This window comes from Podarcis melisellensis, assembly GCF_964234715.1.
Source record: "Podarcis melisellensis genome assembly, chromosome: 11".
Classification (NCBI taxonomy): Eukaryota; Metazoa; Chordata; class Lepidosauria; order Squamata; family Lacertidae; genus Podarcis; species Podarcis melisellensis.
In genome coordinates this window covers 13,938,025-13,965,795 of record NC_138543.1, presented here as the reverse complement: position 1 = coordinate 13,965,795, position 27,771 = coordinate 13,938,025, and the positions used below count along the sequence as shown (strand labels likewise).

General features: G+C 42.5%; 2 protein-coding genes and 1 long non-coding RNA gene across 4 annotated transcripts in view; 2 read left to right on the top strand and 1 right to left on the bottom strand.

Moving 5' to 3' along the window:
* Positions 1 to 12,955, top strand: part of ADAMTS19 (ADAM metallopeptidase with thrombospondin type 1 motif 19) — a 119,458-nt gene extending 106,503 nt beyond the window's left edge. For both annotated transcript variants that reach the window (XM_081930428.1, XM_081930427.1), the window contains exons 22-23: positions 10,029 to 10,206; positions 11,225 to 12,955. In XM_081930428.1, coding sequence (XP_081786554.1) covers positions 10,029 to 10,206; positions 11,225 to 11,376 — 330 coding nt within the window. In that variant the 3' untranslated portion in view covers positions 11,377 to 12,955. The remainder of the gene's footprint in view (positions 1 to 10,028; positions 10,207 to 11,224) is intronic.
* On the bottom strand, positions 1,383 to 10,124 carry LOC309380754. The gene is made up of 3 exons (XR_014173110.1): positions 10,018 to 10,124; positions 2,808 to 2,892; positions 1,383 to 1,456 (listed from the first exon to the last, which is right to left on the bottom strand). It is a non-coding gene; the product is annotated as an uncharacterized lncRNA (long non-coding RNA).
* Positions 12,956 to 14,246: 1,291 nt separating the features above from the next.
* Positions 14,247 to 26,323, top strand: MINAR2 (membrane integral NOTCH2 associated receptor 2). Its single transcript, XM_081930807.1, has 3 exons — positions 14,247 to 14,536; positions 24,752 to 24,997; positions 26,143 to 26,323. The coding sequence occupies exons 1-3, from the start codon at positions 14,357 to 14,359 to the stop codon at positions 26,320 to 26,322; spliced, it is 606 nt and encodes a 201-aa protein (XP_081786933.1). The 5' UTR covers positions 14,247 to 14,356; the 3' UTR covers position 26,323.
* The last annotated feature ends 1,448 nt before the right edge of the window (positions 26,324 to 27,771 follow it).

Below are 27,771 nucleotides of genomic sequence, written 5' to 3'. Positions count from 1 at the left end.
GGTGCCATTTAGCTCCCAGATTTCATATATCTGTTCCTAACACTGTTGATAAGTACTATTTTAGTAAGCTGCTGGGAGATTTGTCTAAAAGGTGACTTGATTTTTTTTTTAAAAAAAATGGCGAATAGCCTGCTATGCTATATACATTTTTTCCAACATACAGTAAATAGCTGCAGCCTACTTCTGACCAGGTTTACTCAGGCTGTCTACACATTCCTGTTAACTCTGCACTCAGTGTGCTGCCACCATTGTTTTGGGAAGTACACACAATGTTAGCCACAACCAGGGTGGATTTTATTTAAATCAAATCGATTTAAATCACTAGTCAGCAAGACTTGATTTAAATCATTTTTAAAAAAGAAAGACTAATTCTTGCTGGTATAATCCTAATATTTACAACCAGATGAAGGTTTCATTTTTGGAATGAGAAATTTTCAGAGTAGTTTTTACAGTTATATCAAAAATTACTGATTTGGTTATACTATTAGAAATAATTATGACATTATTGTGAGGTTTAATAAGTTAACTGTTTATATTTGGACAACTTTTCTGCTGTACTTTATTGGAAGGAGAAAAATAATCATTTCCTTAATAACAATTTAAACAGTTTATTTTACTAAAGCAATAACATATGTATCCATGTTTGTTAACTGATGTGGTTAAACTGTGGGGTTTTTTTGAAACAAAACTTAGTCTGAGTTTTAGCACACATGAAAAACTTAAAACAAATCCTTATTTCCTGATGAATAAACTTTGGACTATAGTATAACTTAAATAGAAAACTTATCTTTAGAAAGATTTTTCCTCCAAAAGCATTTTATTTTAAAAATCCAATTTAATTTTTTTAAAAATCTGATTTTTATCCAACCCATCTCTGTCCTGTGCCTGTCCCATCATTTCTTATGAAAAAATGTGTTTTGACACATTTTTCCCCAACCAGCTTCAATCTGAATTGAGATCCAGAATAATCTGGCTGCGTTTGAAATCAGCAATGTGTACCCAGCCTCAGAGTCAGGTTCTGAGTAAGTGAAAGTTCCTAGAAAGCCTTTGTAGGTCTGCAGCCTTAGTGCTAAAAGCAGTCATTCCTGAGCAATGGCAACTTGCTTACTAGTTGGTGAAAAGGTGTGCATATCCTTAAGCAGTGAGCTGCATTTCCTTGCTTTTGTGTGTTTTTTCAAGTTCCCCCTTTGCAGCAGTCCTGTACTTTTAGTGTGTGTGCCAGATCCCTGAGGCTAGTGTCAAAGGAGAATGCTGAGCATAAGAGACTAAATGCATCCTGACACTTTACAGTTGCCTAGGGAGTCGCATTGAACAAGCCGTGTGGTCTAGAGAGAGCCATTAGTGTAAGGAACTCTGAAAACAAAGCTGTCAGTAACAAGAGGATTGCTGAAGTTTAAATTGCTCCTTTGTTTCCCTACCTTAGTAAAGGAGGAAGGGGGTCACCAAGTGAAATTCCCTGCAAAAAATAAAACGAGAGAGCAGATGCATTTTCTTATTCCCTAATCGAAGAATTCTTAGGTAATTACAGTACAGCGGCCTCCATCTCACACAACTAAGAGCCGCAAAGGCAAAAAATTAGGGAAAGAGGAAATATGGCTCGTTTATCATAATTATTAGCTAGGTTCTCGAGGTTTTAGAAACACATGGTCTCACACACATATACACTGCCACAATTTCTAGGAGAGCGTAGCTCAACTTGGGCGAAATTTGTGATTGCCTGTCCCTCCTTGTTTCTTGTAGACTATATTGTTGTCTATTACTTGTTTCCTGCAAAGAATCTCAAAGCAATTTCACAATACAGTGGTACCTCGCAAGACAAAATTAATTTGTTCTGCGAGTTTCTTCGTCTTGCGGATTTTTCGTCTTGCGAAGCACAGATGCACCCTGGTATTAACGGTTTTAAGAAAAAGGAAACAAACTCACAAGACGTTTCGTCTTGTGAAGCAAGCCCATAGGGAAAATCGTCTTGTGAAGCAACTCAAAAAATGAAAAACTCTTTCGTCTTGCGAGTTTTTCATCTTCCGAGGCATTCATCTTGCGAGGTACCACTGTACAATGAAATCATATATAAAAACTACCATAATTTTCGCTCTATAAGACGCACCAGACCACAAGATGCACCTAGTTTTTGGAGGAGGAAAACAAGGAAAAAAATATTCTGAATCTCAGAAGCCAGAACAGCAAGAGGGATCGCTGCGCAGTGAAAGCAGCAATCCCTCTTGCTGTTCTGGCTTCTGTGATAGCTGCGCAGCCTGCATTCACTCCATAAGACGCACCCACATTTCCCCTTACTTTTTAGAATGGAAAAAGTGAGTCTTATAGAGCAAAAAATACGGTATTTCAAATACAGTACTGGCATAAAAATGTCCACTTGTGGCTTGTGGAAAGAGGAAAGTCCTCAACAGGTGCTGAAAAGACAATTGAGATGGCGCCCTATTGTATTTGTAACCTGGGGTGGCTCTATAGAATAGGACTGGTTCCAACTGAAACTGTTCTTAACCTGAGGTACCACTTCAGCTAATGGGGCCTCCCGCTGCCACCACCACACAATTTCTGTTCTCATCCTGAAGCAAAGTTCTTAACCCGAGGTACTATTTCCGGGTTAGCGGAGACTGTAACCTGAAGCGTCTGTAACCTGAGGTACTACTGTATATCTCACCGTTGCGTGTGATGGCAGTGCCATTGGCAGCAATACACTTTCCCTCTAGGTAAGCTCTCCCATCAATTCCCTTAACCACCAAATGACCCGGACGCAGCATCATTTCAGGCAGTGCAATTTTTCTAGAAAAAGAGGTGCTGCAACTCACCATGAACGCCTCCCTCGTTCTCTTAGAATGGCAATGGCGCACACCGGAGAGATTCTGGAACTGAGTTCTGGCTGGGGGAAAAGCCCTGATGGGGGGCAGACATGACAGTAGTGAGATGACATTTTTAAGTGCTTAAAAACTGAATCAATCCCTCCCACTACAGTGCTGCAAAAAGTAAGTGTCCACTTTTGACACCCCTGCCCCTTGTTTACAGTCCACAAATGGAGACTGAATATTCAGGGGCCATTTTAGTATAGCTCTAGTATCAATCAGGTTTTGGTTTTTTTAACCTTTTAAAAAATCGAGCTTAATCTTACTTAAGTTTCAAGTCTAGGCCTCTTCTTTCAGGGTGTCTAGAGGCTAGCCAATATAGTATACCTTTCATTTTCCAAACAAGCCTGTCATTCCTTAAAATTGACGCTGACACCAATGATTGAACTCTGGAGTCCTGATTTAACTGGGAACGATTGTATAATCAGTATAGACATGTTTCCAGTCAAGCAGAAAGTTCTTTTCTAAGTGAGTGCCGTTCATGTCAATTTGAAGACATGTCTGATGATACAGTTCAAACAAATTTATCCTAAATTGGATATTTTCTGTGGAAAAATCAGATGTTCTTCATTTTGTATTTTCCCATCCTTTGACACATAATAGTCTACCTTTCCTCCCTTATAGATATTTATTGTTTGAACTCATCTGCCTTTTAAACAACTTATTTTTTTAAAAAAAAATCTAGAACAAAATGTGATTTCTTCTACTAAAACCTGCCAAGATAAACATTTTGGGTAGGCTGGCTAGCTATTTGCTATGTCATCTTATGAATAAATGAGCTATTATCTGTTTGGGGGCTGGTGGCAAGTTACAAGCTTAAAAGAAGGCAGCTGCTTATGCATTCAAAAGGGCTCCAGTCTTGCTTGGAATCTGGTTGGCCACTGTGCAAACAGGATGCTGGACTAGATTGGCAGGGCCGGATTTAGGTTTGATGAGGCCCTAAGCTACTGAAGGTAATGGGGCCCTTTATACAGGGCGAGTCCTTTAAAAGAAGCCCCGTGGATACAGAGTACACATGTTCCATGGGGCCTTTTTTAAAAGACCCACCCTGTCTATCCAGCTGTCCTTTGTCAACAACAAATTGTCACTGTTTTTTGTGTTGAATATATGCTATACGGTAATTTATGGACCTAATAGGTATCTAAAGCCATTTGCACATAACAAAATATGTATTTTATCAAAGTAATGAACTGAGATACAATTAAGAAGAAATATATTAATAGTGAAATAATTATGTCCCCACTGTGGAAGGACGTGTAGATCCAGAATTGGGCTCCACAGTCACTTACGGACTCACTGTTAAAACTTTGTTTATGGAAGACAATCTTACTCAGCTATGAGTGATTGCGAAAGAAGAAAAAGAATTCCAATGTCCTGACCACCTGTGATAATGTGCAGTCCGCACAATACCATCTAAAGCAATTACTTCCATCCCAACGAATCCAGGGAACTGTACAGAGGATGCTCAGGTTGCAAACGTGATCCATGTGGGATGCATGTTCGCAACCTGCGTCTGCACACACGCGGGTTGCGATTCAGCGCTTCTGCCCATGCACAAAGCTTGATTTAGCGTTCTGCGCATGTGCGACCACTGAAACCCGGAAGCAACCCATTCCAGTACTTCCAGGTTTTGGCAGTCCGCAACCCGAAAACACGCAACCTGAAGCATCTGTAACCCGGGGTATTTTGTTATGGTAGCTCTGCGAGGGGTGAACTCCAGTTCCCAGCTTCTTTGGGGGGAGCCATTCACTTTAAATGCCCTTTAAATGTATGGTAAGGATGCACTGACACAAAGTCATAACTCATAACTATTGCCTCATAACTATGACCTACCATCATACCCAGCAGTCTCAATGCTCTTCCTTGGGCTGGATCACGAGAAAAGCTAATGGAAGGGGCTAGTATTAGCTGGAATTTCCCATTCCATCCAGTGCCAGCCCCCTGACCCCCTGAAAAAATTATCCCAGGCTTCAGTGACGCTTCTTACTGTGGTGGGCTGCTGTCTGGGGTAGGCTGAGGGGGGAATCTCCAAACACCAAGTGGAGGCTCCGATCATGAAGTACTGAAGTCTGTTGCGTGTGTAAGTCCCCAAGCCACCCCTCAAAATAATTCAGAAATCACACGTAATTTTAGTTTAAGGTTTTTGATACTATTTTGGCCACAACTTTATTAAAATACAAAATCTGTGAGTGGTTGCTTAGACATTGGTTATGACTATCTGCCCCCCCTCCCCTCAGACAGAACTGACTTTCCGAACTCCATCAGAAGCCAGTGAAGGGAAAACAATGTTGGGGATCAGTTGAGTTGAGCGTCAGTCCCTCACCGCTCACCCAACCAGCTCCCCAAGGCTTGCTGGCCCTGGTCCCATTTCAGGGATTGGACAAAATTGTGGCAAGCCCCAGGATTCCTTTAATGGAATTCCCTTCCAGCACCATTGGAGGGGCAGGCACAGCCTATCCTGACCCCTCCACCACTAGTTTTTATAACCAATGTCTAACCACAACCTTACAAGTTGTGACGAATTGCTAAGTAGTAGGCAAAAACCAAATGGCACCAGTCAATCAGCCAAATGGACAAAATTCCTACTAGGCCCCTGCCCCAAGGCAGATGACCCTATGACAGGCATAGCAAGGTCAACCAGAACACAGGGCCGGCGGGTGATCCAATGCACTCTGCAAAAGAGAAAGCAAAAGCAGTGTGCCCCAATATTTAAAGCCTATGGTCCCACCCACCCAATTTGTTACATGCAATTTGCCCCAGCAACCCGGTCAGCCAATCATTGCGCCAGGCAATAACTATTAACCTGCCTGGCAACAGAGGGCTGGCCTGGCGGCCCACACCGCAACACTTGCTCTCATTTTAGGGAGAACACGCTTTGTAACAAGGCTTTGCCACAAGTTGCCGCTGAGGATGTTTCTCAAGAGGCTGATCAGAACAAGATATAGTGTCCCATCTTGAAGCAATGAAACAGCTGGTAGAATGCGTTCAAAGAGGCATCTAGCTGCTATAATGGGCCTATATTCAGAAACGAGCTTGCTGTTGAAAGCTAATCTTAGTGGTGAAGTATTTGCAAGGAGGGCTTACTTCATTTGGAGTCCCTGTGACATCAGATTTCTGAGAAATTATATTTCTGAACGGAATTTGAGAGAATTAGAAACAGCTTGAAAAAGAAAATTCAGTTCCAACTGTAAGCATAGTAAACTGGAAGTTAAGTCCAGTGGAATCTAGTGGGATTTTTGCCTTAAAAAATATTTGAGGAGGAGGCTCTAGACAATCACAATGAGTACAAAGGTTGCTATAGGAGACCCTTAAAGTGTGTAAATTCAAGGAGATATTATATAGGTGTGAAAAGTGGTTTCATGGAATGGTGTGAAGCAATATCAGTTCCTAGTTGGTTTATAATAAAACTAACATTGCAACTTAAGAAGACTAGGAGGAAATTGGAATGCAATATAGGCAAGCATCTTAAAATGAAGTTAATATTCTACAGTTTTAAAAAATTCAGTTTAAGAGAAAAGCAAAGGCTCCTATAAATTCATTCATGTTTGAGAAACATGGAAAGTATTAGTCAAAGCTTTTGGTTGTGTGACATGTAAGCAGTAATCGTGTTGAATCATTGTGCTTCTTTTATGCCGCCGCCCTCATCCAAGGAGCTCAGGGCAGCACCTAGATTTATCCCCCACCCGACCCCCTGTTTATCCTTGCAGCAGCCCTATGAGATACAGTAGACAAAAAGTGAATGGTTCACAGTTATCTGTAGTTATCTACAGGTAACTTGAAGCTATTGTCAACAAAAGCTGGCTGGAGGTGTTCGGAATCTGCGGCAGAGAAGGGAAGCTTTCGTGCTTCCAGTTTTTAACTGCTGTAACTCTGGATTTCAGAGAAATTGGATAAAAATGGCAGACAGCTCGTTTCCATATGGAGTAAAAAACGGAATAGATATTTTGCATGGTTTCAACAGAAAATGCAGCACACATCTGATATGGAAGTATCCACCCCACTTTTATTTACTGGTGGCGCAGCAGACATTTTTTAAATCCTCTTTTAAAAAAATAGAGAGAGAGAAATATTGAATAAAACTCTCAGCTTTTCAGAGGCATTTAAAAAAAAAACCCTCTTCCTGATGATGGAAGGATTGTACATAGTAGAAAATGCACTTCTTCTTTGGCGATCACTCATGGCCGAGTAAGATTGTCTTCCATAAACACAGTTTTAACAATGAGTCTGTAAGTGACTTTGGAGGCCAATTCTGGACCCACACGTCCTTCCACAGTGGGGACATTGAAGAATCATTGCTTTGACACTGGTGATCTTTGCTTCTTCCAGTCCACTGGCATTAGTTTGCCAGTCTTCCAAAGTGACATGTAAATTTTTTTGGAGACACCATTGATGGAATCTTTCGAGAAGTTGGAGATGGCGTTTGTAAGTGGTCCATGTTTCACAAGCATACAGTAAGGTTGGTAGTACAATAGCTTTGTAAACAAGCATTTTGGTTTCCCTGCGAATGTCCCGGTCCTCAAACACTCTGCACTTCAATTGGGAGAAAGCCGCACTCGCAGAGCTCAGGCGATGCTGGATTTCTGCATCAATGTTGACCCTTGTGGAAAGATAACTGCCTAGGTAGGAGAAGTGATCAACATTTTCCAACGTTACACCACTGAGTTGGATTTGTGGCACTGCAGAGGGGCTATTTTGTACTTGTTGGTGCAGCACTTACGGTAGGTTTTGGGGATGTTGAGTGATAGGCCAAGCTTTCCGTAAGCGGGCATTATGATTTACAGTGTCAAAAGCCTTAGTCAGGTTGATAAACACCATATACAGGGGTTGGTTTGAACTAGCTCAGCCTTCTCACTGAAATACTTGTTCTGTACGTGAAGGGATGGGGTTCTTTTTAAAGGTGGGGCAACATTTTGTGATCAGTTCTTGAAGGGAACTCAAAAAGGGGATGGAAGATTGATAGATGGCTGGATGTACACATTTTGGCACTTAGATAAAAACTTAGAAAGAGATGATTTCTGCAATAACTCCAGGGAGTTGTTAGCAATACAGTATGTGGGAGGCACTCACTCTGCAGCCCACAGAAATTCTTCCCTCTCCCCCTTATCGTCTCAATCTACTCTGCAGTGGATTACAGTCTTTTAGCAGCAAGGCTACATCCTGCCTGCTTGCTGTCCAGCCTTTGAACGTATCAGAGTACAGAAGCCTGGACAAACTCAAAATATATATATTTAAAATCCTGTTTTATAGGTGGGTTGGGGCCAGCAAGCATACCACCACGCCAGGCGTCGTCCTCTTTTTAAAGCCATCCTTTGTCAGGCCAGTCAGTAACCTTGCAGTTTTCATTTAAGATGCTGGTCTGGTTTGTGTTCAGGAGGCCTTTGGTCGGATCCAGGAACGCCATTCTTGTGTTCGTTTGTCTTCTGTGTAATAACTCTAGAACAAGTGATTTCTGCATTGCAACTTGAGTAATCATTTGTTCTTGGAAGAAGTTGTCCAAGTCTATGTTGTTAACACTGTTACAGATTGGCACTTCCAATTGCAGATTTTTATCAAGCTCGGCAGTGATTGCCTATTATCTTGGCTGAGGTTCAGAGTTTAAATGCTGCTCTCTGCCAGTGACAATTTTTCCCTTAATTTACTTCGTACTGAGGCCAGCTGGAAGTGGCTTGTAGCATTACAGCACCTTCCTCAGCCTTTGGTCTAGGGATTCAGCTTCAAAATATATGTCTCTCGCAGGCAGAGGAAAGGGAGAATTTAGGGTGAGAGTTGCGGGTGCCAAGTTGAAAGATAATTTGATATAGTGTTTACAGTTCAGTTACTTAAATTATGTGGAAGAGAGACTCAAAATAGATCACCGCTGCTTTTGCAGAAAACAAATACCACCCATCATTCTTTCCTTAATGGCTTTCAAGTACCTTCATCCAGAAATCATTTTTGTACAGTCTTTGACAAGAATGTTCTGCTTGAGTTGCTGCTTGAACAGTTTAACAGCACCTTTAGGGCTGCATTCAAAATGCAGAGATTAACAGCGAAGTGTTGTTTCCACAAAGAAAATCTGGCTGCCTATTAGAACATTTTGTTTATGCTTAATAGTTTTTGTCCAGGAATTCTTGTTAATCAGCTACAGGCAGAAGCAACACATATCATGTGTGCGTACAATAATACCTTTTTGCCAGTGGTTAAACCTGAAAATGAATTGATTTACTAAGATCACTTCACGTTCTATCTACAAAGTCTGTGTTTGTCTAGGTTTCTGCTCATAAGGCTGTTGCATCCATGGAAGAAAATGCATTTCTGGTTCCCTTAGTTCAAGTACCAGTGGCCGCCACACACTAGAGCGTACAGAGATTCTGACCTTACAGAAACACTATAAAGGCCACCAATTTGCAGCTATATTGTCTTGGTTGCAACCAGCAGACAATGAATGGAGGACAAGCAACAATATTATTTTCTGATATGAACCTCATGCATTCCTCATTACCTTCTCTTCCTCTGATGAGTTCATAGGGAAGAGATGGGAAGCGCCCACTTTCTGGTTTAAATTAACCAGCTTTCATCTGATTGATTTAAACTATGGTTTGTTGAAAGAAGCCAGGATTGTAAACCATGATCCGATCCTGTATTATTTCAATAAAAATAATGATTTGATCAAAATTTGGCCTTTTTAGAGCTAAAAGACTGCAACTGGATAAAAATAGGAAGTCTCCTGTCCCTGAGTATTTTACTCAAGTCACACAATACTGTATATAAGGACAATGCTTTATTAGAGCTCTATCCAGCTGTTCCTTACAGGTGAGCTTCAGCTGCCTGGGAACTTTACATTCTCAGCTTTAACTGCTAGAATGGTCTTTATCAGAGATATAGAAGAAACTAAACCAGCCTCCTTCCAAAGAAAGACTATAGTATTTGGGGGACGGATGGACAATTAAACCATATCCAGTGCTATTTCATATATCAGAATAGATCCTTAAGGGTTCTGGGAATGCAATTTACATCCCTTGAAAACACCTATTTGGGAGAAGAATGTGCTCCATGTAAGATGGCGCAAAAGGAAACTATATTTTCTCATTGTTTTAAATTCAGACATTGAGTCTATCATAACACCAGGCTTGGATAAGATTTTGTTCCATGGGCAAAAGTGCTTACATGTTTCTCTTACCTTCCTTGCAGTGCTCCATTACCTGTGGCAAAGGAATGCAGTCCCGAGTCATCCAGTGCATGCACAAGATCACGGGAAGACACGGCAACGAGTGTTTCTCCTCTGAAAAGCCTGCAGCCTATAGACCCTGCCACCTGCAGCCCTGCAACGAAAAAATTAATGTGAACACAATTACATCTCCTAGGTTAGGTAAGCGGCTGCAAGGTCATATGGGGGAGTGACTATTCTTTGTCTTGTCACATTCACATGCGTGCCATGCTTCCCCAACTCTCCCAAGACCAAAATCATGGCGCCGCTGCTCATCCTGTGGGTGGGGAACATTAATAACAATGATGATGATAATTTATTTATTTTTATTTATATCTCGCCCTCCCCAACTGAAGCTGGGCTCAGAGCGGCTAACAACAGTCAAAATAACACAGTTGACATAAAATCACAATCAATTAATTGAAATACATTCTGAAATCAATTCATTAGAGCTGTGTTCCAGATCCTCATGATCTGGAACCCAGAGGACCCCAGACGACCAGTGCAACTCTATCTGTGTGAGTTGTTGGATATCACCTAGTCTTTCGTCTGGTTCAGCCTTGTTCTTATGCTCCTGTGTTAAATGGTGCTTAAAGGTAAAGTGTAAAGGGACCCCTGACCATTAGGTCCGGTCACAAATGACTCTGGGGTTGCAGTGCTCATCTTGCATACACCTTCCGGGTCATGTGGCCAGCAGGACTAAGCCGCTTCTGGCGAACCAGAGCAGCGCACGGAAACGCCGTTTTCCTTCCCGCCGGAGCAGTACCTATTTATCTACTTGCACTTTGTGCTTTCGAACTGCTAGGTTGGCAGGAGCAGGGACCAAGCAACGGGAGCTCACCCCGTCGCAGGGATTCGAACCGCCGACCTTCTGATTGGCAAGTCCTAGGCTCTGTGGTTTAACCCACAGCGCCACCTGTGTCCCTTACTCCTTAGTAGATTGCATCCTTTATCTCTAAGTTTTGAAGCATTTTTTTTTGCCCTTTTTGCTTCTATAAAACCACCTTGTTACGTGCGTTTCATTCCCAAGTCGCTTTGTTGTTGGTGTTTTGCTGCCTGTACGTAAGAGGCTTCCTGCGCTATCCATCCACCATACGTTTCACACCTTAGAAATGCAATTCACAGCCGTTGACATATGCACCTGCATTGATGCCCCGTTTGGTTTTGTGTCGTTTCACAGCTGCCTTAACGTTCAAGTGCCTTGGAGACCAGTGGCCTGTATACTGCAGAGTGATACGAGAGAAGAACCTCTGCCAAGACATGAGGTGGTACCAGCGTTGCTGTGAGACGTGCAGAGACTTTTATGCTCAGAAAATTCAGCAAAGGAGTTGACCTCTGGCAGGCAGACTGGCTGGGTAGCTCTCAGCTCTTCACAGCCACACTATTTATAAACACACACAAGAGCACGCTTTTTCAGACCAAATATTATCAGATTACATATAATTTAATCAAATTAATTTATTTTTGCCTGCCAATACATTTTTATTTTTGATTTTGGTTAAACAGCTTTTTTTGGTTTTGTTTTATGCTCAGAGTTTCCATAATTAATTTTATATGAATTATTTTGGATACATTTATCAGATTTTTTTTTAAATTACTATTTTAAATGTTTATATTCAGTAGGCCAATATGTCTTTTTTTTTCCCCCACCCCCAACCTCCAAAAGACAAATAATGAGCATGATGATACTGTGCATTGTTTAGTGTGCTAGTCCTGCTCACTTGCAGTTAATGGGACTTAAACACACTTAACTGTCCACAAGATTGTGCAAAGTAATGTCATCATATTACCCTGATTTTTTTGGATTTTTTTTTAGGTTAATAATTTTCCTGTGTATGGAAATGAGATCCCCTTTATTTTATTGTAATTTTTTTGATGCTTTGTGTCAGATTGACTTCAGAAATTTTTGCAACAAGTTCTGGGGTGAGTTGATCTAACAGCATTGAACAGGTTATATTACTGAATGTATTGGAGAAATCAATTCTTGTTTTATTAAGGGCTGAATCAGACTTTCAGAACTGTCCGAATATTTATTTCCATGTGACATTGGACCCAGAACATCTATGGACACAGCTACAGCTTCCCAGTATTAATTTTCATAATCACAGCAGCCCATTTTCAACCAATTTAATCGTAAGAATCAATTCCACGAAGTTGTAGGCAGATTCCTTTAAACAGGCATGGGAAACCTACGGTCCCCCAGATATAGCAGAACCATAGCTCCTATTATCCCTGAATTTTTGTGGTGCTAACCTGGGGCTGATGGAGTCTTTATAACACCTGGAGGGTCGTGGGTTCTTGATTCCTACCACAGATCACTAGTGGCCCAGCGTGACACCTCATGTTTCTCCATGCCCTTAAAAACATACTGTAAGAAATGATCTACTGTAACTTAGAAACTTTTATAAACAAAAATAGACAAAATGACAAAGTAGGGATTTTAATCATGTGTATGAACATATACTTGAACACAAGTATTGAATCAATTAAACACTGTAAAGATTAACACTGAATCTCGGTTGCACTGTTTGATGTAGTGTAGAGAAACATCGTTCTAGACTTTGTAACATCCTATGAAAGAAATCTGTACTGTTTTTAAACTTGTCATTTGATCTCAAGGGTTTTCAGCGAAAGATCCACACCTAGCTCTTGGTGCTCATGTGGTTTGCACATGGAGAAAAACCTAATGTTTCACATGAATTGGGCTAAATTTTCAGGTTTTTTTAAAAAAAAGATTTAGAAGATAATTTTGTGATAAGCTTCTTTGTTGTTTTTTAAAAAAGTTTTTTTATAAAGATAGTTTTGCAATTTTGTGAAACGTGAACAAGGCAACTTACATTTTCCTTATGAGAAAATTTTGTATGTGAGTCACGTGATTTCTACATCTTCAATAAATATATATGTATATAAACTCCATTTATATATATCTTCACTCCCCACAAACCATATAATGTTGGTTGATTTCTGTTGAAAATAAAAAATAAAATGGAGAAAACCAAATATGTCAAGGTGGACTGCGCTACCCATCTAGCGCAGGGGGATTAGCCAGCATGGTGCTCCCAACAGGTCATTGGACTTCAACTTCTAACAGTCCTAGCCATCATGGCCAACGTAAGCCCAATAGTTTCTGGCGCACTGGTCTTCAAAGAAATGTTATGAGGATAAATTATGAATTGCCATTTATTAGTCAGTTCCTGTTCCCTGCAAAGGGGGAGGTTTCAAGTCCTGTCTTATTTCTGTGGAATGTAACCACTTTCACAGCTGCCAGACACTCAGTCAGGCTACATTTTTAGCAAATTGTCCACTACACGATTTCTTTTCTGATCCATCACCATGCCAGCCCAGACCTCATAAGTGTATATGGGATATTGTGCAGGGTGGTGCTGTGGGTTAAACCACAGAGCCTAGGACTTGCCTATCAGAAGGTCGGCAGTTCGAATCCCCGCGACGGGGTGAGCTCCCGTTGCTCGGTCCCAGCTCCTGCCAACCTAGCAGTTCAAAAGCACGTCAAAGTGCAAGTAGATAAATAGGTACCACTCCAGCGGAAAGGTAAACGGCATTTCCGTGCACTGCTCTGGTTCGCCAGAAGCAGCTTAGTCATGCTGGCCACATGACCCGGAATCTGTATGCCGGCTCCCTCGGCCAATAAAGCGAGATGAGCGCCGCAATCCACGACTGGACCTAATAGTCAGGGGTCCCTTTACCTTTACCACAATGTGCAGCACTGTATTTCATGCCAGTGATTATCTTGTGACAGTCAAGAGTGTTTTGAATAGACATCTGAAATGCTGCCGTAGCAATAAAGTTGGGATTGGGTTTTTTTAAGCTACATTTTACATTGTAAGCTCTGGTGTCATTTTTATGCATACTTGCTGCAGAAATCGCTACTTCTGCAAAATTTGCTGCACTCATCTCGGGCATCTGGTAACTGATAATCACGTTTAGAGCTTCCCTTTCACTTCAGACCGGCTCTTGAAAACATCGGCTAATCCTTTAAAGCAGCGGTTCTCAACCTGTGGGTCCCCAGATGTTGTTGGACTACAACTCCCATCATCCCTGAGCTCTGGCCTTGCTAGGTAGGGATGATGGGAGTTGTAGTTCAACAACATCTGGGGACCTACAAGTTGAGAACGGCTGCTTTAAAAGGAGCAGCCGTGTTGCTCGTTTTCATGTGCAGACAATAGGAAATGTATATACCTGACATCAGTCAGCTACAGTTTCAGGTAGGAGAAAGACAATATCCTTGTTCACTTAATTAATTATAGAAGATGATGGGAGCTGCTCCGGCGTAGAGCAACTGGCTTTCACTAATATGGAACAGAGAGACATGGATTTCTCTGCACTGCCAAACAACAACCATCCCGACAAATTCCTGCAGCTAGACGTGAAATCCTTAGCAAAAACCTCCGTCTTTTTACAAACCTGGCTAGCAAATTTTCCAGACACACATTTTCCTGGGCAACAGCAATGGCACAACAGAGTCTATTCGCAGGTAAGTTGCTAGAGCACCGGACTCATCCTCTACTAATTCAATAGTTTGTTGTACCTTTTACAGAGAACTTCACAGGACTGGGAAATCCTGTATCCCATCTTGGCAACATCCCTGACTTAGCTTTGCTTCTGTGCTTTAGACTTAAGTTGTTTGATATTTTAAATTCATTTACATTCATTTTTGCTGGCATGTTTTTGGTAGATATTGTCATATGGCATTATAACTGGAGGGCTTCTCAGTCAAACCAAACCTAAAGGAAGCAAATCTGAGGGGGGAGGGAATACACTTTAAAATGAAAGCTAGCAACCACTGATCAGTTGGCACCACTTCAAAACAATCACCAGTCCTCTCTGGTCTCTTCCCTATATGCTGTTTATCCAGCATCCATCCTGAATTACTTGCACAAATTTGCGAGGGGGTTATACGATACTGGCAGATTATTGAGCATTCATCTTGTTGGTTTGCAGGGAGCTCATACAATGCCACGTCCAACAATTCTTACCCAAACTTTCTCCAGTGCAGCTCCCCATCACTTTTCATGCAATCGAATCTCACCCGCAAAAGAAGCATCTGGAAGGAACCTTTAATTATGAAGGTTGTGACAGAGATGCTGTGGGAAAGAATCAGGGCTGGATTTAGGTTTGATGAGACCCTAAGCTACTGAAGGTAGTGGGGCCCTTTATATGCCCAGATGTCCTGTGTTGAATATATGCTATATGGTAATTTATGGACCTAGTAGGTAGGCACCCTATATATAGAAATGAGCAAACCAGTAATATTTTAGAGAGCAGGCTAGAAGGTGAGGCCCATTACTTACATCTAAGGAGCCTACACAACACAAAACACTGTTGCTGTAAGCAAGTGTTGGTTTATTTGTTTTTTATCTTATATTTTGGAAATGTACATCTAGTTTTTTCCCCTTTAATTTTTTTTGAGGCCCCCAAGAGAGTGGGGCCCTAAGCTATACAGTGGTACCTCGGGTTACAGATGCCTCAGGTTACAGATGCTTCAGGTTACAGGTGCTTCAGGTTACAGACTCCACTAACCCAGAAATAGTACCTCAGGTTAAGAACTTTGCTTTAGGATGAGAACAGAAATTGGGCGGTGGCAGGAGGCCCCATTAGCTAAAGTGGTACCTCAGGTTAAGAACAGTTTCAGGTTAAGAACGGACCTCTGGAACTAATTAAGCTCTTAACCCGAGGTACCACTGTAGCTTGTTTAGCTTATACGTAAATCCAGCACTGGATAGAACACATGTTCTTTAAACACTAGCTCAGCTTATCTCACTTGTGTCATAAGAACACTTGGGATACATGTGTAGGGACCCTCAGTTCTGAGCACAGGACTTGAGACTCATTGCCAGATAGCTCATGATGGCTGCTGGAAACATTTGTGTGTGTCCACAGTAAGCCAAGTGTGCACATTCACCAACATTCAGCCTTCAGCATTCACTGTTTAGTGCTATTTTTAAGCACTTGCCAATGTGCCGAATCCTGCGCATGGCCATCTAGAAGAGACTTTAAATGCTTTCCCCACAGCAACCACACACCCTTGGTTCACACATGTAGACAACCCTTTAATAAAATTTGATTTTCAGCAACTGTTACACTAAAGTATTTGCATATATTTCTCTCCCTTCCCAGTGTATGTGTTTGGAACCTCATAATGCAGATCAATAAAAACTCTCAGGTTTGTCTGTCAGGGCTTAAAGGAGTTTCCTTTTTTAAAAGAAGAAGAAGAAAGTAAGAAAGTATGGTCCAACCTGGCAAAGAAAGAAAGAGAGAGAGAGAGAGAGAGAGAGAGAGAGAGAGAGAGAGAGAGAGAGAGAGAGAGAGAGAGAGACACGAGGCATTAAAAGAAACCCTATATTTTAAACCTTCAGAGAGCTTTCTGGGAGAATGTCTTATTGAAATGTAAAATTCAACAGAAACACATTCCTTGATAGGCCCAAACCTACAGCCTGATCTTATCCATGCTGACTTAGGAATGAGTCTGACCGATTTCAGCAAGTTTTACTTGGAAATAATTATGTTTGAGATTGCCGCCTTAATTGTTAATGCCCCCCTTGTTTTAACGATCAAAAAATAAGGAGGAACTGCATATGTCTTACATGTTCCAGATACCAAAATAAACATGATGTACGCACTGTGTAGAACGAATGCTTGATGAATAGCATGTTTTGTTTTAGGACGAAAGGCCTAATGAGGTTAAGGGTTAGTTAAGACCGGAATAGGAGAGGGGGGTTCGTGTTCCTTTTCAGAAGAGATGTGAGTGACCTCTAGGTTCCTGAAGTCATTAAACCCTGAAAGCAACCTAAATTCCCAGCCCTGGAATTCATTTTATTTTAACAAACACTTGCTTCTTAGGACTCGCTGCCTCCGTGCTGTGTTTGTGAGATTGTCACGACCTTTACTGAGAGATCATTCAGATTAATGTGCCCCCCTGCGCTTCTGAAAGTGCTTTCCTCTGCCTAGAAGTGTTTTCATTTATTTTCCACCAAATTCTGAGGCTGCCATGACAGGTAACTCGGGTTTCAGACCAATAGTCTATCTTTTGACTTTTTAAAAAAATCTGCTTTGGGGGAGTCTATTTCCTCCCCTCTCATCTAATTTCAGATAATGGAAGGTAAAGGCTGCCCAAGCCCTATTGGCCTTTGCACTGAAAATGTTTGCCCCACGAAAGAGAGCGCGGTCTTCCTTTTCTTTGCTAAACCACACACTTAGACTCCCTGGCCCCGATCCAACTACACACGTGCAGCAGCAGCAGCTGGGCTTGTGCACAAGGATGCCTGTTAGAAATACAATCTGCCTGACAATTAGCTGGTTGGTGAGGAGCCTGCTTCAGAACATACGGCCGCTAGCTGGAGTGACTACAATTAACCTTCTCTTTTCCCGAAACACATTATACACTCTTTGTTCATCCACATAAAACCCGTAAGAAGCAAACCTCTCTCATCATCATGCTGCAGGTGTCAAACTGAACCCAAAAGCTAGTCATTTTACCTATGGCCACCCAACAAATTCCAAGCTCAAACTGAACTTGTGCCCAGCTCTCTCAGGTCCACACCACAATAGCATTGCAATCGGAGGGTGTGAGACTCTAACTAATAAGACCATGGCAGCAGATTAATCTTAAGAGATGTGATGTTCAGGCTCTTTCCTTTCCTGGCAAGCAGCCACAAAAAAATCCTAGAACCTGACCTTTGTGCCTCTAGTCTAGGCTATTCAAACCCTCCAAGTGTCCCCATTTTCCACGGACACTCCTGGATTTACAGAAGCCACCCCAGTTCCTGATTTGATCCCAGAATGTCCCATTTTTCCTTATGACATCCCTATTTTCATTGGAGAAATGGAGGAGGGGATGGAGTTATGCGACTCCTCCAAACCAAGGAGATACAACCTTGAGAAGACATCTGAAGGCAGCCCCATATAAGGAAGGTTTTTTTTAATGCTTAATGTTTTATTGTATTCTTATGTATGTTGGAACAGTGGCTGGGGCAGATGGATGGGGTATAAATAAAATGATGGTTGAATAGGATATCCCTATTTTCATAGGAGAAATATTGGAGGGTATTCTATGCCCTGGGATGGAATAGCATGTGATTAACCTGGGGCATTTGGAAATACTAGTTTGGAGCAAGGAATGGATCTGTTACAATACCAAACAAGTCCTTTGCCACAAGAAGAAGACAAGACTTAAGTAAAGCACTAAACTTATGGTACAGCACTACCTAGCAGTTGGGTGTGTTGCTTATATATTCATTACAGTAGATTTTCCTGTAGGTTATCCCTACAGTAAGAGAGCACCATTGAGCCATACCATTCAGACTGGCATGAACCAACTAGGGCAACTGAATTACCCATCAAAGATAGACTTTAGAAAGCCAAATTAAACACACAAACTTCCAGGAAAATTTGTAGCATCAGGCTGTAAGAGGGTTGTGCATGAACTGCAAAAAGCAGACCTGAGTTGGCTAGAGGTCATCTGATCCTCAGGTTCCCAAAAACAATTTCCTGCAGGCTTTCCCTTTAATGGTAAGCAATCAGAATTCCATGTGGAGGCTTTTATGATGCAAATAAACTCGTAAGCTTCCTCCCTCCCTAGATTTAACCTCTGTAGTAGTCGCAGCGAGGACTGACTGCAATGCCCATCTTCTTGCAATGCTTCCACTTACGCTTGGACACACCAGCCAGTTTTACAGCCTGTGGACCAAGTCACATGGCCTGGGGGCGGGGGCAATTATACTACTTTCTGATCTGTCTTTGCTTTCGGTCCACATGTGCTTGGAGGTGCAGTTGCCTAAGCCACTCTACAAAGTGTGTATACTTGAACAATATTGCTCATGGTGATGATAAAAAATGAGATCTGGATGCATCAAAGTTCTCAGACACCACCATGCAGCTGATCAGTAAGGACCAATGGGGGAGAAAACCCATCACTGAATGTGACCTACTCACCCCCCAAAAGTGGCTGAACTGAAACTAATTTACATCTTTGAAGGCAAGACCTGCCCTGCTGAATCATCTCCATGCAAGCCAGTGTTCTGCTTCTAACTGCAGCCAGCCAGATGCTTTCGGAAGGTCACAGAAGGCCAGACATTCCTGCATCGCCAGATGCTGTCCATGGCCCCTACGAAAAAGTTTCGTTCTTCTAACAATTGCTCTCACAATTCCACAAGAAATTTCAAACTCTGGGACTAATTCATCGTGTTAGGGGGCAGCCAATGTACCGTATTTTTCGCTCTATAGGATGCACTGGACCATAGGACGCACCAGACCATAGGAGGGGGAGGGGAATTCTCCCCCTCTCTGCTCAGCGCCCCTTCAGCAAAGCGGCAGGAGAAATGGAGCCCCTTCAATTTCTCCTCCCACTTCGCTGAAGGGGCTCTGAGCAGAGAGGGAAAACTGTGCAGCGCCTCTCCAGCGAAGCGAAGCCTGGAGAGCAAGAGGGATCGGTGTGCACCGACTGCTCTCACTCTCCAGGCTTCAGGCGGCTATCCGCAAGCCTTCGGAGCCCAGCGGGGACTCCTCATCCTGAAGCAAAGTTCTTAACCTGAGGTATTATTCCTGGGTTAGCGGAGTCTGTAACCTGAAGCGTATGTAACCCGAGGTCCCACTGTACATTCTGATATCTGATTTTCTTCTCCCCCCCCAACACTTTTTAAAATAACCATCACACTCAGATCGCATTATTTTTATGCCTTTTTCCACATCCATCTCCCATTCCACCCTAATAGCACCAGTAGTAAAATAGCCCTTCTTTTCCACGTCCAGTTCGCAAGCCTGAGACACCATTAGCATCTCTGAAGAACTTTAAATACATAATAGGGTGATGAAATGACGGCACACGCACACACACAAACACACACACATATGATAAGCTATTGCGGTGGTGCCATTTCAATTAGGCTCATGAAAGCTCGAGGGGGCAAACTACGATTCACAAAAGACACGCAAGATAATCTGATCTGAGGATATGTCAGGGCTCAGAAATGGCATATGGAAACTGACGGGAGCTAAAACTGCAGCTGGCGGGCACTGCAGATCGATTCACTCCCTAGCAGTAGCCGAGGATAATTTTAGAGCTCTAAAACAGACTTGGCAACTTAGGCATGTGAAAGGGGTGTGAATGCCAGAATCCTCCTGCACAGGGTTTCTTATAACGATTTCCTTGCAATCTCTCTGGCTGCAATCCGAAAACAGACAGCAATTATTTTGCATTTGATTACATCTTTTTCTCTGCTTTGCAAGCATGGTGTGTGTACCTGCAACCTTTAATGGTGAACAATCAGAATTCCATCTGGTACGCAAGTATCTTCCCAGATAGTCTAGTTTATTCTTCCCATGATTGGCTCCCTCGCTTCTTCATCTGATTGGCTCTGAGCAGTGGCGTAGTGTGGGGGGTGCAGGGGGGGCCAGCCGCACCGGGCGCAACATCTGGGGGTTAGGGTTAGGGGGTGCAAATCCACGGGTTAGGGGGCGCAAATCCATGGGTTAGGGGGCGCAAATTTCTTGCCTTGCCCCGGGTGCTGACAACCCACGCTACACCACTGGCTCTGAGAGACGCTGCTCATTGGAAGAAGCATCCTTTTCCTGCACGTCTTGCTTTTCAAACCATGACTTGCGCCTGGGAAAATCTTGTGGGGCGTATTCCACAACTGATTTTGTTTTCTGCTTTTGAAGCAAGGGGAAAGGGAACGAGGGGTTTGCCTGATGCATGGTGGCACAGGATCGCAGTTCACGGTCGTGTCTTCTGCTTGGAAACCGTGAACCTTGTCAGGAAGTCAACATTCTGTGAGTTTACACGTAGGAAAGAGGAAAAGGTGCTTTCTACTCTAGGTGCTTTGACCAGAAATCTATCAGAATCCAGATCCGTCAGTTTTCCCACTTCAAGATGCATCTGTGCCAGTATCACCAACAGCAACAATTGTTTGATGCAAACTCCCAGCTGGGAATATGTACTTGGTCCAATTATTGTTTGTTCCTTATGAAAATATTGACCCTTGCAGGAGAAATATATAGAAATATATTTACTTCGGACTGTCTCAGTCTCAGTCAGTTTTATTGCACATAGCCAAAGGCTGCCATAATGTACACAGAATTATTTGACAATTAAAAGAAAATATACTGAATTGGTAAAAAAAAGACTAAAAACATTTGTATTATTAAAACATTACGTACTCTAAACAAAGCTATAAAAGTACCCCAATGTACAAATAAAAACATTAAACAATAAAATTCATAAGCTAAAATCGTCACATGGTCACTAATGTTAAAAACAGTATCAATACAGTGTGCAATTTATACTCAGAGTTTGGTGACAAAGATAGAGCATAGCCTGAGGTAGATAGATGGGATCAAATAAATTCATCTCCTTTGCAGTTAATGGCTACCTTGGCTATATAATTTGCTCTGATTTTCCTAGCAGCAGTTGCAAAAAGTGCTACCCGCCAGGTCACATACTTATCTGTGTCTGCAAGGAGATATAACATCATGTCAAGGGGGTTCTGGTCAGGGGACCCTGTCATTATAGGTACCAAAAATCTTTTTCTTGCATCATTATATAACGGACAGTGCAAGGTATAATGCATAAGGTCCTCTACTTCAGAACATCCCCTACTGCAAACACGTTCGTTTTTTGGTATGCCTCTGTGTCTCCCATCTCTATAAGCAGAGCTTATTGTATTTAGTCGTAGCTCTGTAAAAGCTTTTCGAAGCTGTGCAAATACTTTGGACTGAGGATGGCAAACACAGAAAGGGGACAGTTGGCAGAGCGGGATCCCTGCATGAAAGACAGGGTAGAAAAAGGTCTCCCAGACTGAGAGACCAGGAGAAGAAGCAGGCTTAGGTGGGAGATGGGAAGGTCTACTCTGTGTGTAGATAGATGATTGGATATGTATATATGATATGAATATAGTAAAGGGCCCTACAGTTATTTTATCTCTCCTTTTTTCTTTTTTTAATTTATTATGTTTTGTAAATTAGGTTGATTTTTGGATTTTATGTTGAATTTTTTTAGCAAAAATATTATAAAAAGTAAACTTAGGCTTGTGGTATCTATTAATTAAGTACTGCATAATTAGCACCGAGGTGTAGTACTATGAACAAATAATGAGAGAAATTTGCATCCTTCACCGAGTACGAAAAGTGGGTAGTAATAAAGTATTTGGACATTATTGATCGAAACCCCATTCAGGCATTATTTACACAGGCAATATACCACATGAAGGAAAAAGAAGAGACAAAGTAAATATCCCCCATACACAAGAATGGATGGCAAGAGGGACTGCTTTCTTAAGAAGAAACGAAAGGTTGGGGAAGGACTGTAAACAAAGTCATCTTTTTAATCACTATCCAACTGAAATAGCTTACATATACATGATACAATTGATTCAGGTAGCTTTTATTTGCAATGCATCTCCTGTGCCCTCCAAGAAAGGCTAAAGTCCCAAATTTGTTCAGAACAACCGTGGCGTACCTGCGCACCATAGTGAAATCGAATGTTGGTGGAGTCTAGCCATTGGGATGGCAATAATGCAGTTCGCCATTTACCCAAAAGTCAACTGATTTGAGGCCTGTCTGTTTTACAATCGGGCTGTGTATAATAATAATAATAATAATAATAATAATAATAATAATAATAAATTTATTATTTATATCCCGCCCATCTGGCTGGGTTTCTCCAGCCACTCTGGGTGGCTTCCAACAAAACACTAAAATACAATAACCTATTAAACATTAAAAGCTTCCCTAAACAGGGCTGCCTTCAGATGTCTTATAAAAGTTTGGTAGTTATTTTTCTCTTTGACATCTGGTGGGAGGGCGTTCCACAGGGCGGGTGCCACTACCGAGAAGGCCCTCTGCCTGGTTCCCTGTAACTTGACTTCTCGCAGCGAGGGAACTGCCAGAAGGCCCTTGGTGCTGGACCTCAGCGTCCGGGCAGAACAATGGAGGTTCAGTTGCTGGGTCAGGCAGGCTACTACACAAGAAAATCCCTTTGCGGGCATGCGGGCTAAGCCCTGTCTGTGGTGCCTACTCTTTTCCCCAAAGAATGAGACCAGGGTATGGGTTCAAATTTGCCACAACATTATTTAGCTTCAGAAATGGGAAATTTGGCACAGGCCTTGGCAGGTAACCCTCTCAGCCCATCTGGCTGAGGATATGCAGGCAGGTGAGGTCCAGTGAGAGGGGACTGTAAAGCACAAACTTACACAGCATGCCCTTCCAGTAACCTCGTCCCGGGAGTTTGACCTACATGCCTGGAAGGAAGAAAACTGAAAGAGGCTTGGACAAAGGGGTCCGCCACTTTTCTTTGGCCTTAGCCCACCCCCGGCAAGCTGGCCGAGGGCGGGTCAAAGGCCAGCCCAAGAAGGTGGGAGGCACCCGCCCAGGTGAGCCGTCGCTCGGTGCCGCAAACCCCGCCCACCTGTGGGGAAGGGAGGGCGGAAATTCCTTCAGAGCAGAAAAGCATGCCGGCTGAAACAGTGTGCCACCCTCTCATAAAAAAAGGATAGGCAAAAGCAGCAAGTGGTCCTGACAGGGACGTTTCAACCTCTCTTGAAGATGGGGGCATTAGACAGCAGATTCAGCTCCCTGATTTCTTTGCCCTCTTATGCTACAACTGAGAGGACAAGGAAGACAGAGCAATTGAGGCAGTCAGCTCATCACTTGGCCGGCTGAATCAACCATTTTCTCCCACCCTGCTCCCTTTGGGCTCGTACTGTGGGTTGCTTCCCTCTTTCACACTGGCAAAAAAATAATAAATCCAAAAGTATCTTCTCAATCTATAGGCTACTTCAGACGACCTGTTAATTAAGCATTCATCCTGATCTGCTTTGCACAAAGTTTCTTTTTTTGTGTGAACATGTTTAGTGTTTATGGAGCATTTGTTCTTATTTTTATGCTGGGAGGTTTCACAGCAATGAACATTCAGCCGTATTTCTGGTTTGCTTGTGGGGTATTTATATATGTTCATGTCCGTCGTTTGTTCAGTCCACACTTTTCAGCACATTTCCTCATCACTTTCCTAACCACAAAAAAGAAAAAAAAAATGAAGTTTGTCTGTTTGTTTAAGCAGATTCAGCGTTCTAGGACAATAATATGCTTTAATATTCTTTAACTGTGCAAAGCTAAATTCCTGGCATGAGCTTGAATTTCTGCTGCAAAATGCTGATAGTCTGGAGGAAACCTGTAATTCAACTTATTAATGTGTAATAATCATGGTCTTTTGTGAAATTAATGATACCTGGCTAAAGTTTGGGGTTTTGAACTGGGAACTTTGAATTGGCATTCCACTTCCAGGGTGAAAAGTAATAGGAACTCTCTCGCTTTGGTGATGATGAATAAGGAAATATTCCTGCCTGCTGTCAGCTTTGGTTGCATATGTAGGTAAATTGCTGCTTTAAAATAATGTGTTTTGGCATCAAGTTGCTTTGTATTCATCTATATCTGAATTCCATGAATAATCGTTGAATCTTAGTCAAGCCTTTCTTGTGACCAGGTTGTTAAAGAACTTTTCAGATTCTTATAGTAATTTGACCATATTACAAGAACAAAGATGACTGTTCCTCTCAATAGAAGATTTTCAAAGCTAGGAGGATTAGCTGATGATTACTGTAAAGGGCTTTGTTAAGCTCCAGAGGAAGTCTGTGAAATAATATGCTCTTAGGTAAATGTCGATGACAGCCTTCATCCTTTTCGTACGTGTCTCTTCCAGAGAGAAAAGAAAAATTTACGTGAGCATCCTATCGTGGAAGTCAGTGAGCCCCATCCTGCAGCGATAGATAAAGCTCTTGGAAAACACATTACACCAATCACCTTGAAATCAACGATCAAAAGAAATCCTCTTTACAGTGATGTCTTCCCTGATGACAGCTGGAAGGAAGGGAAAAAATACCCATCCTGGACTGTCCAAGACTACGACAGACATTCCTTAAACTCTAGCCTGGCTCACTATCTAAAGGTACAGTTCCACAAAATCGCATCTGCCCCCACAAAAAAAATATACTGGGGTCGGTAATGTGATGCCCATAGACACCCATGAACCCATAGAGACCTTCCCTGATTCACACATGTCCTCTCCCCCGGCTGAAATTAGACATGAAAGAAGCATTCTGTTTCAGCCAAGTCAATAGGTTGGGCTAATGCCAGCAACACTTTCTCTGGTTTGCAAATATAGGCATGGGCCCCAAAAGGCTGGCAACCCCAGAACTACGCTGTTTGATTTGTGCCTGAGATACTGGATATTTAAGTACCTGAGGAAATTGGGTACCGCACAGAGCAAAGGGAGCACTAAGCTTTGGGACTGCTTGCAGAAGCCCAGATCCTAACTTTTGGCTCTGTGAATGGAAAGCGCTTCCATTCATGGAAGGAAAGTTGCACTTATGGGAGGGATCGTTCTGTGAATGGAGTAAGTTTCTATCGACAGCACGAAAAGCCAGGATGCAAATCAGATTGTGTTTTCCTTCTTTCTAAATTGTTTATTGTTGCTCCATTAAGCTTCCATGCCAAAGACAGGATTCTAAAGTTTCACAAGTATGTAAACTGGTCAATCACACTGAATCCGTTGTGCACATTTTTAAGTATGGAGGTGCCCCCCCATCTAGCCCTCATTCTACTAAGTGGAAGCCTCTGAGCCATGGGTAGGCAAACTAAGGCCCGGGGGCCAGATCCGGCCCAATCGCCTTCTAAATCCGGCCCCCGCACGGTCTGGTAATCAGTGTGTTTTTACATGAGTTGAATGTGTCCTTTTATTTAAAATGCATCTCTGGGTTATTTGTGGGGCCTGCCTGATGTTTTTACATGAGTGGAATGTGTGCTTTTATTTAAAACACATCTCTGGGTTATTTGTGAGGCATAGGAATTCGTTCATTTTTTTTCTTCCAAACTATAGTCTGGCCCCCACAAGGTCTGAGGGACAGTGGACCAGCCCCCTGCTGAAAAAGTTTGCTGACCCCTGGTCTGAACTGTTGCAGGTTGAAAGCCCTTGGACATATCTGGGGTAGCCATAGTTCATTTTTCAGTGGGAGCCAAAATATATTCAACTGCATGATGTTGTTGTTGTTTATTGCCTATGCACAAGAAAGAACCCAGTCACTTTTCTTGCAGGAAAACCCAAATGACCTGCAGTACTGGTTGGAAGATATTTACACACCAGGATATGACACCCTGCTGAAAAAGAAGGAGAGAGAAAGGAAACACTCGCGATGTTGCCTCATTGCGCTGCTCCTGACATTGCTGGTTTGCGTCATCATAACAACGGTGACAGTTTGTGTTCTGTTTACCTGATACAGCCAAATTCAGCCAATAAAAGTTTCTGGACAATGCTTTCCTTTAAAAAAATTTTTTTACTGGAAACTGCAATCTGTAGTTTTGTTTTCATCAAAGGGCTAGAAACATCACACAGCATAGTTGGTTGTCTTTCAAAAGCCACAGTGATTCCAGCATTGCAATCCATTTTTGAAATCAACAGCAAGGTACCTCTTAAATGTGATGACTTTTAGATTACACCCTGAGGGAAAACCTTCTGTACTGAATCTGTCAAAGGCAAGCGGGTCATCGATTGATTCAGTCTCCTCAGCAGTAACTCTGAATAGAGCCAGCAGAATCCAATCTATCTTGTGCCTCTAAGGCAAGGGTAGCCAACATGGTACCCTCCATATATTCTGGACTAGAAATGCCAATCTCTCTGATGGGATCATCATGCTGGCTGGTGCTTATGGAAGGTGTAGTCCAACAACCACTGCGGGATTTACGTATAAGCTAAACAAGCTTTAGGGACGCGGGTGGCGCTGTGGGTAAAACCTCAGTGCCTAGGACTTGCCAATCGTATGGTCTGTGGTTTGAATCCCCGCGGCGGGGTGAGCTCCCGTCGTTCGGTCCCAGCTCCTGCCCACCTAGCAGTTCGAAAGCACCCCTAACTGCAAGTAGATAAATAGGTACCGCTTTATAGCGGGAAGGTAATGGTGTTTCCATGTGCTGCGCTGGTGTTGGCTCGCCAGAGCAGCTTCGCCACGCTGGCCACATGACCCAGAAGTGTCTGCGGACAGAGCTGGCTCCCGGCCTCTTAAGGGAGATGAGCGTGCAACCCCAGAGTCGGACACAACTGGCCCGTACGGGCAGGGGTGCCTTTACCTTTACCTTTAAACAAGCTTTAGCACCCCACTCTCTTGGGCCCCCCCAAAAATTTAAAGGGAAAAATCCTGGATGTACATTTCCAAAATATAAGATAAAAAACAAAATAAAATAAAACCTACATAACTATTAGGTCCATAAGTTAACATATAGCATATATTCAATGCAAAAAAAGGGGACAATTTGTTGTTGACAAAGGACAGCTGGACATATAAAGGGCCCCATTACCTTCAGTAGCTTAGCGCCTCATGAAACCTAATACCAGCCCTGCCAATAACTTCTGTCAGGCATCAGCTCAGAGCCATTTCTACTACAGTTTTCCACAGTGCCCAACTCCACCAGCATAACAGCCCACCTATATTTTTGCTCCTCAACAAATAGAATTCAGGGCCATGTTTCCTCTGAATATGGAGACTCCATCTTTAGCTAACTTGGGAAATGGCCAGCCCTAGTGTAAATAGTCATAGCTGTCAACTTACAGATTTGAAAATAAGGGACCAGCAGCCAAATAAGGGACCTACAGCCTCACCTGTTCCAGGCACTCCAGTCTTCCTGTCCTCCTGCAGTCTGATCAAACTGCTGGGTAGCTTCGAGAACACTGTC